The sequence below is a fragment of the Penicillium maclennaniae genome (assembly GCF_028827695.1).
Source record: "Penicillium maclennaniae strain IBT 15551 chromosome Unknown utg000003l:1.0-5670915.0:1.0-5674809.0, whole genome shotgun sequence".
Taxonomy (NCBI): domain Eukaryota; kingdom Fungi; phylum Ascomycota; class Eurotiomycetes; order Eurotiales; family Aspergillaceae; genus Penicillium; species Penicillium maclennaniae.
The window spans coordinates 3,791,795-3,804,410 of record NW_026623215.1 but is presented as its reverse complement, the minus strand read 5'-3'; the positions used below and the strand labels follow the sequence as shown (position 1 = coordinate 3,804,410).

At 52.1% G+C, this 12,616-nt stretch overlaps 5 protein-coding genes across 5 annotated transcripts; 4 read left to right on the top strand and 1 right to left on the bottom strand.

Annotated features, from left to right (window-relative positions):
* Window positions 1–304: 304 nt before the first annotated feature.
* On the top strand, window positions 305–736 carry N7477_003544 (serine palmitoyltransferase small subunit family protein; the record flags this gene model as incomplete). The annotated part of the gene is made up of 1 exon (XM_056965207.1): window positions 305–736. The coding sequence occupies one exon, from the start codon at window positions 305–307 to the stop codon at window positions 734–736; it is 432 nt and encodes a 143-aa protein (XP_056825160.1).
* A 914-nt stretch (window positions 737–1,650) lies between these two features.
* N7477_003543 (rhomboid family membrane protein) lies at window positions 1,651–3,300 on the top strand (the record flags this gene model as incomplete). The annotated part of the gene is made up of 3 exons (XM_056965206.1): window positions 1,651–2,104; window positions 2,167–3,191; window positions 3,247–3,300. The coding sequence occupies 3 exons, from the start codon at window positions 1,651–1,653 to the stop codon at window positions 3,298–3,300; spliced, it is 1,533 nt and encodes a 510-aa protein (XP_056825159.1).
* Window positions 3,301–3,814: 514 nt separating this feature from the next.
* On the top strand, window positions 3,815–5,479 carry N7477_003542 (DHHC family palmitoyltransferase; the record flags this gene model as incomplete). The annotated part of the gene is made up of 2 exons (XM_056965205.1): window positions 3,815–4,013; window positions 4,077–5,479. The coding sequence occupies 2 exons, from the start codon at window positions 3,815–3,817 to the stop codon at window positions 5,477–5,479; spliced, it is 1,602 nt and encodes a 533-aa protein (XP_056825158.1).
* A 295-nt stretch (window positions 5,480–5,774) lies between these two features.
* Window positions 5,775–6,681, top strand: N7477_003541 (ubiquitin-conjugating enzyme E2; the record flags this gene model as incomplete). The annotated part of the gene is given in 2 exon segments (XM_056965204.1): window positions 5,775–6,444; window positions 6,458–6,681. The coding sequence occupies 2 exon segments, from the start codon at window positions 5,775–5,777 to the stop codon at window positions 6,679–6,681; spliced, it is 894 nt and encodes a 297-aa protein (XP_056825157.1).
* A 189-nt stretch (window positions 6,682–6,870) lies between these two features.
* On the bottom strand, window positions 6,871–12,399 carry N7477_003540 (uncharacterized protein; the record flags this gene model as incomplete). Its single annotated transcript, XM_056965203.1, has 4 exons — window positions 6,871–10,478; window positions 10,555–11,002; window positions 11,051–12,153; window positions 12,333–12,399. The coding sequence occupies 4 exons, from the start codon at window positions 12,397–12,399 to the stop codon at window positions 6,871–6,873; spliced, it is 5,226 nt and encodes a 1,741-aa protein (XP_056825156.1).
* Window positions 12,400–12,616: the final 217 nt, after the last annotated feature.

Sequence of the window (12,616 nt, the reverse complement as noted above, 5' to 3'; positions counted from 1 at the left end):
TTTCCCCCTTGGAAAGCTTTTAAAGTCTCGGGATGTGACCCTGTCATTCGAGAGTCATCTACTCTGATCCGTGGTCTCTTCTCCCAAGCTCTTTCCCTGGCTCTGGTCTTGACTTCGTGTGGCTCGTGCACTTCCGTCTACTTCCGGATCGACACCTCTGACCTTACAAAATCCAGTTAGCCTCATTACGTTATAAGTCCTTTTTGTTAAATTCATTGCACACCTGCGAAACCCTTTCCCCGGGAAACAAAACGTCCGGATCTATTCCCTGTACACGATCGACGGAATAGTCGCAACGCTCGCGATGACGACCGAAATGCAATCCTTCTATACCCCATCGACCTCTCACATGTCGCGAGCACCGGCGGCCATGGACCATCTCCTCAGCAAATACTCGTCGACCATGGGCTCAAGTGCGACACGGCGCATCCCGCGGCGCAACCCTTTCCAGCGCGTGCTCGACCGCATCCAGCTCGAGTACTATCGCTATGAGGTCACTTTTGGCATCTATGTGATGACTCCCAACGAGAAGATGGTGGCCAATGCCTTTGTGCTCATCACCTTGGCTCTGTTCTTCTGGGCACTGCTATACCTCCCATCGTTGCTATACAAAAAGGCGGGTGGCCTGATTTGGCTACTGACGGGCCACACCGGTCACGAAGTATGCACTGCGCTGAGTACCCTCGACCAATATGAGGAATCTTTCTCATCTGCAGCTGAAAGCGCTTTCGCGTGACCAAGCATCGGGCGTTGTGCCTCCGTGTACACCTACTACTTATCTCACACCCCGAAGCATATCCATCTCGAGGGGTTTTTTGCTCTGGAATTTTTGCTCAGCGGACCGACAGGTCGCATTGCGGACTTCTTCTTGGATTTTGCGGGTTTCCACGCCTTTGACTATTGTTCTTTACATACCTTGGAATGTGTACACATGCGGTGCTTGGAAAGCCCACATCACATTCGTTTCGCGACAGGTCGCGCGATAAATTATAATGACGCGCACCGCCAGCATCACCTGGTGGTCGACGACACCAACACGAGCATCATGAGCATCACAAGCCCTCGGGCACCGGAGAGAAGGAAGATCCGTGTTTTCATGCTATGGGAACTGGACAGTATCGTGGCCTTATTGCTACTACTCATTATATAATTCATTATTAATATCAATGTTTATGGCGCTCGCGGTTTCTTTCTCAAATTGTAAATGCCCCGTAATTATCGTCATCCACGGCCGAGCCAGACTTGGCGCTACCATAGCGCGCCTTGGCGCTGAGGCTAAGGATTCTGCGTCAGAGCCCGGGATCTTGCAGCCGTGGCTGAGGAGTAGCATAGAAGTGGCTAGAATGCTAGGAGAAATAGAAGACCAATTGGACAGGGAGACCTGCCAAGTCAAGATCAAACACTTGCCAAAGTGCCCAAGGCGCAAAGTCGCCGCGCGGCTGTGTTGGTCACCCAAAAATAACCTTGTTCAAACGTGACTGCCTACCTTTCTTTCAACGACTTCTCTTCAACAACACTCCTTCTGCCTTTCACAATCGCTTAAGTCTCTCAAATCTCGCTCTCTTCGTCTCTCACTGAAGCGCGTCTCTCAAATTCACGACCCTGACCAAGCTGTCCGCAACCTCGGTTATCGATTGCTCGCTGCCCAGCATGGCCGCAAGTGGGTATTACCATTCGAACATCCCTGAGCCACCGAGCTACGATCAGGTCACAGGACATTTTGAAGATCGATTGCCCGCTGCAGGCTACCCTTACGGCGCCGGCGCCAATGCACACAACCACGACGACCCCTCCGCTCCTTACCCCTACCACGAAAGTCAACAATCTTTGCAATCAGACAACGGCGCCTACCAGAGCGCGGGGCGGGTCACAGATGGCGATCACTACTCAGAAAATATTCCCCTAAAGGCACAGATGCCTTATGGAAATAATCCGGAATGGATGCACCAGCAGACTCGGTATCCGCCCTCACCAGGGGCCCTGGAGGACCGTCGGCCGCGTGAACACAAGAAGAAGGGATTCTTCAAAAAGAAGCCGGCCTGGGTGACTTACATTTTGACTTTGGCCCAAGTCATTGTCTTCATCGTGGAATTGGTCAAAAGTGGTGAGTGGCGCGAAGGATATGCGAAACCGGCAGAGTGTAAACTAACATTTTCTGTGCTCCAGCTCAATTGACCGGTTCGCCTATTGAGACTAAGCCTACCTTCAACCCCATGATCGGACCCTCGCCTTACGTGCAAATTTACCTTGGCGCTCGATACGACCCATGCATGAAGACTATCCCGAACCTTCAGAACAATACCGTTCCTGTCACCTTCCCCTGCCCGAACACTACTACCAGCGCATCTGAATGCACTTTGTCACAGGCTTGCGGAATGGGCGGCGTACCCAATCCTGTTCCGGGTGGCTCATTGGATGAGAGTCCTGCCCCAAACCAATGGTGGCGGTTCATCACCCCTATCTTCTTGCATGCTGGGTTTGTCCACATTGGATTTAACCTCCTGGTACAAATGACAATGGGCGCGGATATGGAGCGAATGATTGGATTCTGGCGGTACGGCCTGACCTATATGGCCAGTGGTATTTTCGGGTTTGTGTTTGGTGGAAACTACGCCGCCCAGCTACAGCCCAGTGATGGATGCTCAGGCGCTCTGTTCGGTATTCTGGCCCTGCAATTGCTGGATCTGTTGTATGACTGGCCGCAGCGTGAATCTCCGTGGGTGGAACTGATCATCATGGTCTTGGGAGTGGCGGTTTCCTTTGTCCTCGGCCTGCTCCCTGGCCTGGACAACTTCTCCCACATTGGCGGATTCATCATGGGCCTGGCCATTGGCCTTTCAATTCTACGCTCTCCCAACTCTCTGCGGGAACGAATCGGTCTGGCTCGTCAGCCTTACGTCGCCATGTCTGGCGGCGCCAGCGAGGCTGCCCCGGCCGGTGAGAACCGGAAGACAACTAACCCCATGGACTTCTTCAAGAGCAAGAAGGCCATGATTGCGTCGAATGACCAGAATGACCAAAGTAAGGGCCCGCTCCATTTCTTCAAGGGCCGCAAGCCTCTGTGGTGGGCCTGGTGGCTGGTCCGTGCCGGCGCTTTGGTCGCCGTGCTCGTCGGGTTCATTCTTTTGATTGTCGATTTCTACAAATACCACACCTCGAATTGCTCCTGGTGCTACCGTTTGAGTTGCCTGGTAAGTTTGGGTTGCCCATATTCAATCACAGTACTTGTGCTAACATGCCTTATAGCCTGTCAACGGCTGGTGCGATCAGGATACTATCAGCAGCGGTAATAGCTCCTGAGCTCCCTCATTTTGTCTTCCCTCCAATTGGCGTTTCGGGTTATTTGAAGTGATACCACAAGTACGGGGCATCTGTAAATAGAACGTTCTGAAGAGACATATACATATGGCTTTTCGAATCAAACTTAGAGAACATATTAAACCATGTCTCATTCGGCTTCGTACAATAGAAACGCCGCGCTGGTGTACTTGAAATCACAAGGCAGAAATGCTCCAACAAAGCTTCTACCGATTCTGCCCTTGTTCATTGAAGCGTACAAATCATCGAGATTGAGCAATGAAGACTCATTAACACTTGTATCGATGCCTAATCTATTCCCATGGTGATGTGTAGTTTCCGCTAAAACATAAGTGGCTGGAACCGGGTACCTCAAAGTGGCTGAGTCAGTGCCTCCGCTTACGCAGTCTACAGACGACGACACCGCATTTCCAGCTCGTTGGACGATGTCGCTCTTTCTGTGAAGACAACACCTCGATGCCCCTCGCCGTTCTTCCTGTGCGATCGAGTATCCATCATGGCCACCCTGGCCTCGTCATCCCCCATATCGCCATCCTGGCCGAAACGAAGCCCACGCGCCTGGGCGCTCCGTTGTGAGCGGTACTGCTGCGCCGCAGCAAGCTGCTTCCCTCTCGCCTTTGTCTACGGCTTAACCACATGGGCCGTCTACGTCGAAGCTAGTATCGGATTTAAAGAGTCAAGGAACGGCTGGATAGGTATGGAAGGAGTACATGCTCGGGTGGAGATCGAATCGCTAAGGCTTAGTTCGTGACGTCCAGGTATCCCCAGTTCGATCATTGGAGTCATACTCTACGCTTTACTCAATGCTTGCTATACCGTTGCCGTCTTCACCGACCCTGGATCGCCGTTGTCCACGCGCCGCGGCAATAAGCGGCACAACTACAGCGCGCTGCCACTCACTGAATCCGAGTTCCCTGAGTTCACATCCTACACTGTGAGCTCCACAGGCTCATCACGGTACTGCAAGAAATGTCAGTGCCCGAAGCCAGACCGTGCACACCACTGCTCGACGTGTAAACGCTGCGTTCTGAAGATGGACCATCATTGCCCCTGGCTTGCGACATGCGTCGGACTGCATAATTACAAGGCGTTTTTGTTGTTTCTGATCTATACCTGCCTCTTTTGCTGGGTGGATTTCGCGGTCGCAGCTACCTGGACGTGGACTGAGGTCCTCAACGATACACAATACATGGACACATACCTGCCTATTAACGTGGTCCTCCTGGCTATATTAGGCGGTATCATCGGGCTGGTATTGACTGGCTTCACGGCATGGCATATCAGTCTCGCTGTACGAGGTACGACTACGATTGAATGCTTGGAAAAGACGCGGTATGTCTCGCCTTTGCGCAAAGCGCTCGACCGACGATTTGAGCAGCCGCACAATGGCCACAATGTCCACAACGGCGACGCGAATCAGGAGAGTCTGAGCCAGCGTCTTCATGACTACGGAAACCAAATAATAGATGCACACGCGAATGCCATTCCGGGGTTTACTCGCGCTGAGGAAGGCGAGGAGCGTCTCTCTCCGCTACCTCATGCGCCTGGCCACGGGCCGATGCTGGGTGATAATCAGCACCTTACCCCTGCCCAACAAGCTCTTTCACGATCTTACGCCGATAACGAACGACAGCGCGAACGTGAACGTTACCAAGAATATCTCAATGATGAAGATAGCGAGAAGATGCCAAACGCATTTGACCTCGGTTGGCGGCGCAACCTCATTCACCTCTTCGGTGAGCGGCCGCTCTTCTGGGGCATCCCAGTATGTAATACCACTGGTGATGGCTGGCGCTGGGAGCCTAGCGCACACTTCCTCGAGGCACGAGAACGAATGCGCCAGCGCCGCGAACAAGATGCGAACGATGAGCAACAATACTATCGCGATCTGTACCTGCGAAACCAGAATAACGCACACCACTGGATTGGCGGTGCAGGCACCGCTAGCCCGCAACCTACATGGTCGCCCAATCGACGACAGGAAACCCCCGATCGTCCGCCGACCAGCGTATCTATGCAGACACTGGCACCGGCGTCACCACGGCCTCGGCCTGGCGACAGTGATTTTGAAGACGAGCCTGAGGGCAATGGACTACTGGACCCGGAAAGTGGTCGACGTCAAAGACGTCAAGAGGCAGATGATTGGCGCGATTGGGACTGAACTGTATTTCCATTGCATAGATCGGAGTTTCGAAGTCGAGCCGCCGTAAGGCCAGGCTGGCTATTTTCCTGTACGATTAGGCTGAATTCTATGTACATTGAAAGTTATCGGAGAATAGAAGCATAATGAAAGAAACCGTTGAACCAGGTTCTCCAAGGAACAAAGACCCGGACTCCACCGAAAAACACTTTTAAAGAAAGTGACTCGGCGGATCTTATCTTATACCCTTCCACGTCACCAACATCCACCTTTATCACCTTTACCTTTACCTTTCCCTAAAAAACAAACCCAAACAATGACCTCCCCATCCACACGGCGACTTCTCAAAGAATCAACAGATCTCTCTAAAAATCCAAGTCCCTACTTCACCGCCGGTCCCGTCGACGAATCCAACCTCCACGACTGGCACTTTACACTCGCCGGTCCACCCACTCCAAGCCCCTACGCCGGCGGCTTCTATCACGGCCGCATCACCTTCCCCGCAACATACCCCCTCCGCCCTCCAGCCTTCCGCTTCCTCACGCCCTCGGCGCGCTTCGAAGTCAACCGCGAAATATGCCTCAGTATCTCCGGCCATCACGAGGAAACGTGGCAACCGGCCTGGGGCGTCCGGACGGCGTTACTCGCTATTCGAAGTGAGATCTTCGGGTCCGAGAGTAAAGGGCAGGTGGGGGGCATGGAGGGGAGTGAGACCCTAAGGAAGGAGTATGCGCGTCTTTCAAAGCAGTGGGTGTGTCGCGAGTGTGGGGTACAGAATGAGGCGGTGATGAGGGAGCATTGGGCGATGTGTAGGGAGAAGGGCGTGGAGGTTGATGTTGAGGGATCGGATGATGGGAAGGATGCGCAGAAGGAGGAGACAGAGAAGAGGGAGGATGAGGGGATTCAGACTTTGGATGCCGCGCAATCTGCAGAGCTAGCCTCTGCTGCGGTGTCTGTTTTCTTCTCCTGCTCCTGCTTCTGTACCTGTGCCTGATCAAGCGCCCCAATTACAATCACAACCTTCGACCTTAGCGCCAGCTCCAGCTCCAGCATCAGCTCCAGTTCCAGCATCAGCCGTCTCGCGCCCTCGACCGACACCAACTATTCCTGCCCCGGCCACTGAACCGGCGAATAGTCCATGGCTGGATCGAGCGATCATCGGTGTGGTCGTCGCTCTCATTCTTCTAGTCCTGCGCCGAGTGACCGACGCCGACGAGCTATGATCATCACCATCAAGAACATTCATATTTGTAGAGTACAGCACGGCGTTAATGGGGTTTGGAAATCGGCGTTTGGGAAATATTTGGAATAGATACCTTTTACAAGTACATGGAGTTAGAATATATTCAATATTCGAGGAATCTCTTATAGATACACGAAAAATTATAAAAAACTAATTTTTAGTACAGAGTTCAACCCAGAATCATCCACCAGAATTCAAGCACCTTCCAGCCCGTGTACCCTCCAGTCTCTACTCGAGAAACAACACCCACATCAGTCAGCCAACTCAACAGTAACTCGATCTCCCAGGCACCTAAGGCAGGCTTGATCATTCCGCTGATGGTCTCGGCACTAGCGCCCTCTCGTATGGCAACGCAGCCGATGACGGAGGCGATCGCCATATCCCAGATGTGTGGAATTAGGTTCCCATGGATGTCGAACCACAGAGGGACCTTTGGGGGGAGGCTGTCGGTTGGGAATACCGGTGACGGTGGTGGACCGACGGATTGAATCTTAGGTTGCACCGGGTTCCCGTAGATGTATGAAGGGGTCGGGTATATATCAATGGCAAAACGAAGCTTGTTCTTGTCCATCTGCCGGGTGAGGTATCCACTGCCGTCAAGTAGCCCCCATTTGTCTCGGGGCGGGTCGCGGGGCTTGAAAGTGATATGGCCGGCCGCAGAAAGGTTGATAAGCGCGAGAATGTCGCCATCTTCAGCAGTGTAACTGACCTCGGCACTGGCTCCGGTTTGTAGCTGTGGGTCGAGCATGGTTGTTTTGTAATGTACTGCCCGACGGAGGATGGTACATTCGATCGTGCGCTTACGGTTGATTTGCTGAAGGAGATGATCGGTGATATCGTAGTTGCGACCCGGAACGATGCGGCCCCGATTGCCCATGCCGATGACTCGTTCTGTCAGTAAAGACTGTGTGGCAGACTCGACGAGTGGTCCACCGAAGCGACTCAGGGTATTTCTCGCTTCTTCCGGGCGGTACGCCTGTTCCGGTGTGACTATGTTTGCACGAACCCATGATTTGGCGACCTCCAGGCGCGCAAGCTCTTCCTTTCGAGGCCCGGGTGTAGAAGCCTTCTTAGAGTCCATAGGAATGGCGAACGGCACACGGGCTGTGAGAGCACGCTTGTGGACCGTGGTGATCATCGATGTTGTTCCAAATAACTCATCACCATTGGTCACAGGATCCTCGCGGAGTTCGAAAATGCTATCGAATTGCTCGCGGGTCGCTGGTAAAGAAGGAGCCTTCTGAGATGTGGTGACGTCGAGCTCGATGTTGGCCCATTCGACGACTGCCGGCCAGTTGTAAGCCTCGAGATTCGAGTAGTCGATTGAGGGGACTCGGCCCTTTTTGTAAGCCTCGAGGAATCTCTCCTGGAAATCTCGCTGCATTTTGAGGATCTGTAGCCGATTATTGCTAAGAATCGATTTTGCTCGGTCTTGGATGAAAGTTGGGTCTTCGGAGGGAAATGCTGCTGACACAAGATCCCAATCAACCATTCTAGCCTCCCATCCACCGGCCAAAACGCGGACAACGACGATGGCCGCCATAATTTTTCGGTAGAGTGCGTCAGGGACCGCGGCCGTGATCCGTTGTCGGCGAAGTGGCGCCTTAATAGTATCTCGCTGGGTCTCTTTGCGAGCGTCAAGTGATGTGTCCACCGCATCCAGGCGACGTTGTCTTGGCGCAGATTGTTTAAAGGATCGGCGCGCCCTTCTGGGTTCGTTAGGCTGGCGAACTGCTTGAATTGCCTCGACTGGCTGGTCCAACGCAAAGCGAATATCACCCTCGATCGGAGCTGCATGGAAAGTGTTCTGGTCAACGGCCTGGTCAACATATGGTTGATGTTCAAGAACAGCATCAAAGAACTCCTCGTGATTGAGCTCCCACTTAAGGATCCTATCAGATGCTCTCGATGGGTCTTCTGTTTGTCGTGCGAGTTGAGCCAGGTGCTGAACAGAGTTCGTGACCTCAATTGGTAGCATGGGTAGCGGCTTGCTCTTTATTTGTCGACTTCTGGAAAGTCGAGCTCCAGTGGCGAAAGTGCCAGTTTGCGGATGGAAAGTTTGACCCGGGTTCATTAACAAGCTGGTAGACCCAATGGCAGAAATGATTTTCATCGGTCGTTCGATCCTTGGCCTTCCTCTTGGTCGTGGTGCGGGTCGAGAAATCGATGTATGTGTAGAGCCTGATGAATCCGGTGCCGGTCGACGCTGTGTTGTCAAAAGACGCTTAGACTTTCCAGATTCGATGTCGCCCTCCAATTGTTTCATCAGCGCTTTGTTGATCTGGCGCTCCTGTCTCTTCTCTTCATAGAGAGCGAATGCAGGTTTGTGGTGCAATTGGACAGTGGCACTAGCAACGACAGGCAGTTTGAATCTCTGGGTGATAGGCACGTTTGTCCGAATCAAAACAGGGTCCACCTCAACATGAGGTGAATAGGAGATCCTCGGATTGCGGGGGTCAGTTGCCAGTACTTGTTGCTGCATGTCCTTAATTAAAGGATCATTTGGGGACATATCAGGTTTCGCCAAGATAGTCCTGGTGACCATCACGCCCTTGATATCTTTGCCGCTGAAAGTCAATTGGCGAAGCTTGCCGGAATCAACGATATTCTTGATCGCTGTTTTTATGGTCCGCATGTCTGGCCTCTCCTTGCGGTTGAATTTCATCCAGTACGTCACAAACGGATACCAAATCTCATTACCAGATGGATATGCGCCACCGGCCTTCTCCACGAGCTCCATGATGATCTTTCGCCGAATGAGTGAAATAGAGCCGCCTCTATCAGCCGCAGCATGCCGTTTTGCGATCTTTGCCGAGTCTGGTGCAACAGATGATGAAGGCTGCCTAGACAAATCTTCTGAAAGATTCATGAAATCGGCCGACTCCTTTGACTGTTCCACGGAGCCAACTGGCTGTTCCGAAGAGGCAGCTTCGACGTGAAGCCGATCTGGAGATGTGATTCGTCGTCTTTTTGAGATTACTTCCTGACCAACTTCGATGCTCAGTGGGTGTAAAGCGGCACTCTTGTCCCGACCAATTGTCGAAGTTGCTTGTTCTTGCGCCGTTGACTGCTCGGCCTGCAGCAAGGCTTCAGTATCATCAGATTCGCTCTGATCTTTTTCATTGGCATCAGTACGGGATCTTTTGGCATTCCTACCACGATACAGTCCGGCATCGCTTTTCGCCGTTGAAATGGGGGAACTGATTGGCTCCAGAGCGGCCCGGGCTCGCTTGGATCGTCCAGCGATAGATGTTGTGGGCGTCATAGGAGTCATTTCACGAGCAACAGACGCCGGGGCGCTCGCGTCTATTGTCTTGTCGTTGTCAGAGTCATTCAAATCTTCGACAAACCAAGTGAAAGAGGCCAATTTGTCGGATTTGAAAACTGCAATCCGACTCTGTCGCGGGCGACCTTGTTTTCTGCCTGCCGGTCTCCTCTTCCCCTGAGGTGTAACGTAAACACCAGCATTGGGTCTGTCCATGACCAGAACATTGTACTCAGTCCAGGTTTCATCCATGCCTCTGGCCTCGAATCTCTCTTTTTTGGAGAGGCCCTCCACTTGCCACAGCTTGCTTTTGACCGTCCTCGAAGGCGTGAAATCCATCGCCTCGGGAGGCTCTTCAATGACTCGTGTTTCCAAGCTTTGAGGGGTTTGACTTGCCATTTTGATCCGAGTTGATCGGTTCAAAGATCCCTTTGGACGTCCAGCATGGCCAGATGGGATTGGCGACTGGATCAGGTTTCCATTGAGGATTTTTCTTGGGCCAGATTGCACCGCTGTTACATTGTGTCAGCGATAGACTTGTAAATTAAGTTGCCAGTCATCAACTGGAAGTTTGACAGAAAATCTTACCAAAGGTATCATCGGACAGCTTGAATGCCTTGGGGTCAGCGCTTGATAGCAGGTAGTTTGACGGCCTACAAGCTGCGACACATTCGAACAGACTAGCTGCGCCATTCTTTATCAACGGATAGATAGGCTGCACCTTGGGAAGCCCGTATTCATCGAGTTCTGGTTTGGCATCGGGGGGTGGAAGCCTCGCATTGTTTGCTTTGCCCTTTTTGCTGCCCGCAAATTCAACGGCTTCCCATGAAGAATGGCCCGCTTCGACCATCTTGGCGAAATTTCTTGCAGAATAGTTGATGTAGTAAAAAACAGTCCTTTCGATAGCTGTATCTCGCACAACTGCCAAATGACGAATGTGGAGTGGCTGAGAGAGCTGCCAGCAGTCGGTCAGGCGATGCAAAATACTTTCAGAGGGTCTGCGGTAGAAGGATCCAAATAACGACCGGTTGATATTCTGCGCAATCATCAGCTTGGGACTCTGAGATGGTCAGTTCAAACATACCGCATTGGTTATACCGGTCGTTCCAGCCCGGTCAATGAGCTCGAAGAGCTGGTTCCCGACAATACGGTCCGGCGTCCAAGCTGGTATGGTGCGTCCGGCATCCACCAGATTTTCCTCCTGTTTCACAACCACTTCGTCTTCTTCTGCGCCTAAGGGGGCGTTTTGCCCGGCATCGTCCATTTCAATGTCGTCGTCGAGCTCCACTGTATCACCGTCGTCTTTGATAATATCGTTCCGACTGTAGTCATGGAATTTCTCCATATCCCTTTCCGTGGGTTCTCGAAGCAGCATGACACATGGGTGAAGCCGGTCGTACTGAGACTGAGCTCTCACACGCTTGACAACGCCGATGCGCTCAAATTTGCGAAGCGCACGAGAAAGAATTCTCCATCGCCAATTGTCATTAAATTCTAGCTTTCTCTTGAGGTCATTGCGAGTGATAATTGAATATTGTTTGAGAATTCCAAACAGCTTGTTGATAAACTCGGTAAAGTCGATCATGGGCCGATCTTGGGAAGTTTGATCGTTGTTTTCACCGATCACAGACTGTGAAAAACGACGAAGAGTGCAGAGACTTGTCCGTGCCGCTTTGATTTGGATTGCTCGCTTTAGAATGTATCCCTTGCGCACCAATGCATCAGTTCGTTTCGGTACAGAACGTTTGTCTTGGCCACTAAGCTTTACGAGCTCTGTTTGCGCGACGCCATTAACGCCGTGCGACGCAATGATAGAGAGTAAAGCGAACTCTGAGTTTGGGACTTTGTTGTCGTCAGGCTCATGCCCGGCGATCGCAAACCACATCCTCTCGGTGGACACAAAGATTCGGAGGTTTGAAGAGAGCCCTGGGGGGGCGCCATCTTGGAACTCATCGGTATCTCCCGCCTGGGAGGGTTTTTGGGACTGAGCGTCCAGCTCTTCCGCTTCATCGAGACTGAGACGATTCCATTCGCCGTTCTTCCCCACGGACACTTCAGGATTACGCGTCAGCCATGACCAGACCTTCACTTTGAAGGCACGATCTACAGTCTGTTGCAGCTGAGAGTCGCCCGAGTGAGTCTGATAGAAAGTGTCAATGGACTTGAGAACCTCCGACAAGGTCGTGCCTGTATCATAATCAGCATTTTCCCCTTAAATTTAATCGAGAACGCCAAGTTCCGAGCAAACACAGGCGATTGCCCGTTTTGGGCGATGAGATTGGCCCCAGGGCATGCACGATGGGGTATACATCTTGCTGAGTAAAGTGGGTCTGAGAGGCTCTAAAGTGCAGGTATAGAGCACGCACCTTGATTTCCGCAGAGCGCGACCTCGTTGAGTAAGAATTCTATCAGTTCCTGGAGACTTGGCGCCATGGCTAGCCCATGATGGTGCGAAATGTAAATATTAAGGCGAAGAGGGGTTTCAGGGGGTAAAAAGGACTGGCAGAGATGGAATTTAAAAAGTGAAAAGTGTGCTTCGAACTCGCGTCACTTGAATTTCACTTTCCGAGCGCGGGAAATCACGTGTCTGTTGACTTTGTGCGCCTTGGAAATCAGGCCTAAAACTGCAACTAGCAGGCCTGGCTATCCA